The following is a 2,664-nucleotide window of genomic DNA, read 5'->3' on the forward strand; positions in this document are numbered from 1 at the left end:
AAAAATTTATAAATTAAAATTTAAATATATTACCGTTACATACTCTTTGCTCAAGATATTAGATGCATAATTTACCCTAGAGGCCGATATCTTAAAAAAGAAAAACGAAGGATACATGAAACAGGTGGTGATAAAGATGTAATCGTCGGCCTTACGTTTGGCAAGAACGACACGTGTGTTGTCCATTTAAGAAAAACAGTCCAATCCCATGAGACACTTACTGCCAACGACTTGTTTGGCGTCTGCTTGGAATCTGCCTCTTCTTCATTCCACGTGTCCCCTCTGCACTTTAACTCCCTTCCTTCATGTTCTCCACGTGTCCCTCCTCTGCTACCCTACTTCTTCTCTGCTATGCCTCTTTTCGTATTTTCACCGAACATCATCCCACTCCAACTCTAACTCTTGTCTCTGTTTTTCTTTTCTTCTTTTTTTAATTTACTCACTGATCTTTCTCTCAACTTTCTTGCCTCTCTCTCTCTCTTATCTGTTCGTTTCGTTTCAATATTTTTCCTTTGTTTTCCCGGGACATTTCCCTTTCTTGTGTAAACTTCTGTGCTAGAATTTCGCTTTTTAATCAAATTTCCTCATCTGGGTGCAACTGAACTTTTATCGATCTTTTTCAGTTCTATTTTCCCCTGTAATACAATGGCGCAAGCAGAGGAGCCTCACCAACAACAGCAGCATGAGCGCATGTCTATGAGCAATAATTTCCATAAAGATTTGTTGCAAAGTTTCATGTCTGCGAATCGTTTCAACCACAAAGTCTCTGAAGAAACGCAAGTAGAAGATGTTGAGCTAAGCCTTGGACTGTCTTTGAATGGTAGATTTGGTGTGGACCCAAGAGCCACGAAGCTCACCAGATCATCTTCAATTCCAGATTTCATCAAACCAGCAAAAGATAATGGCAGTGCTTTTATGGTACCTTTGGTAAGTAAAAATCTTGTAAGGACTTGTTCTCTGCCAACAGAGACAGATGAGGAGTGGAGGAAGAGGAAGGAGATGCAGATGCTTAGGAGAATGGAAGCTAAAAGGAAACGATCAGAGAAACAAAGGATTTTGAAGGCACAGAAGGATAGAAATACGGGTTTTGGAAAAGAGAGCTGCGAGGAAGATGACAGAGAAAATCACACTATAAGCAAGAATCATTGTCATCGCCAGAAGCAGTTTGTCAAGAATATCAATGGGTTGTTTGGGGCTGGAGCAGAAGGGCTTTTACCACGAGCGTTAGTGATAGCACCATCATCGCAAGGATCGATTGGATCACTGGGAAGTGGGTCATCTGGGTCAGAATCCGAGAGCCAGCCTGTTCAAGGTAACACATTTAGTCTTGCTTTTATACACATATAGTTTTATATATATCTTGATAGCTGGTTGTCGTTTTTCTTGAACTATAAGCTGGGTCTTTTAGGGTTTGTACTGCTTTGAATATCGTTTGGCTTGATCAGAAAGTTCTGCAGTTGGAGACTAGCACTTTTGGTTGTTCCTTCAGTATTCTGTGAATGCTTTGATGAAAACCTGAATGTTATTTATTAGGTTTCACATTGCCTTTTCTCAATTTCATTTTCGCGTACATAACTGACATAAGAGGTTCTTCTGTTGGACGGCAGTGAGGAACTTATTTTTTCTGGACTGCAGGAGTGAAATGATACACAAATTAATGATTTCATTGGGCTGTGTATGCTAGTTTTCTTTGACATTAATAGGCAGAATCAATCTGTGTGCTTCATGAAATTAAATGCATAGGAATTCACTTTCATGATGCTACTATAGTGTTAAGGTTTCATGATGCAGGTCAAATTAGTTCACGGGTGAGTTCTTGCTGTAGAGAACTTGCCTTGTATATGAATTTATAGTCTGCTGATCTCTTATTTATTTATTCATTTGTTGCAATGTAGGAATAAAAAAATGCAGTGAGGCAAGAAGCCCTGTGAGTGTTCAGTCTTTGTCTGAGTGTGAGCAGAAATTGGTGGTCAGCCCTAAATCAACAATGAATGAAAAATCGAGTAGACCTGCAGGTGTTGCAATGCAAAATAGCAGACCTAGTGAACCAACAGTAAAGAATGGAGCGAAGGGGATGGTGAGGAATTTAATGGAAGACATGCCATGTGTGTCTACAAAGGGAGATGGCCCCAATGGAAAAAGAATAGAAGGTTTTCTCTACAGGTATAGGAAAGGTGAGGAGGTGAGAATTGTATGTGTTTGCCATGGAAGCTTTCTCTCCCCAGCTGAGTTTGTCAAGCATGCTGGTGGTGGTGATGTAGCACATCCCCTTAAGCACATAGTGGTTAACCCCAATCCCCTGTTGTAATCGTTTCATGCTTAAGCTTTTTAACAATGGTAAGGAAAAAGGTTAATGAAGTTCACTTTTCTACTTTTTCAGTTTCAAGCTTTGTTCCCAGATATTACTGTTATTGAAAATTTGTCCTGTTGTTGCAAAGATACACTCTGCGGGTTTTTTTTTTTTTTTTTTAATTATTCATTTGATTTCTACTAGGTACGAATTCAAATCCATCATGGTGTTCGGAACTAGAATTAGAATTGAATTAAGTTTGGAACTAAAACTAAATCAGTTTAATTTAGAATCAAAATGAATCAAATTTATATTCTATCATGGTTAAGTTCGGAATCGAAATTGAATCAATTTAATTTAGAATAAAAATAAAT

The 2,664-nt window shown here is 38.4% G+C and overlaps 1 protein-coding gene across 1 annotated transcript; it reads left to right on the top strand.

Annotated features, from left to right (window-relative positions):
• Window positions 1-369: 369 nt before the first annotated feature.
• On the top strand, window positions 370-2,437 carry LOC110658892 (ninja-family protein AFP3). The gene is made up of 2 exons (XM_021816661.2): window positions 370-1,312; window positions 1,896-2,437. The coding sequence occupies exons 1-2, from the start codon at window positions 646-648 to the stop codon at window positions 2,306-2,308; spliced, it is 1,080 nt and encodes a 359-aa protein (XP_021672353.2). The 5' UTR covers window positions 370-645; the 3' UTR covers window positions 2,309-2,437.
• The last annotated feature ends 227 nt before the right edge of the window (window positions 2,438-2,664 follow it).

The sequence above is a fragment of the Hevea brasiliensis genome, chromosome 16 (assembly GCF_030052815.1).
Source record: "Hevea brasiliensis isolate MT/VB/25A 57/8 chromosome 16, ASM3005281v1, whole genome shotgun sequence".
Lineage (NCBI taxonomy): Eukaryota > Viridiplantae > Streptophyta > Magnoliopsida > Malpighiales > Euphorbiaceae > Hevea > Hevea brasiliensis.

Coding starts and splice junctions, on each gene's coding strand:
- LOC110658892 (XM_021816661.2), top strand. CDS start 646: ATGGCGCAAGCAGAGGAGCCTCACCAACAACAGCAGCATGAGCGCATG. Junction 1,313..1,895: donor CGAGAGCCAGCCTGTTCAAG/GTAACACATTTA, acceptor GTTGCAATGTAG/GAATAAAAAAATGCAGTGAG.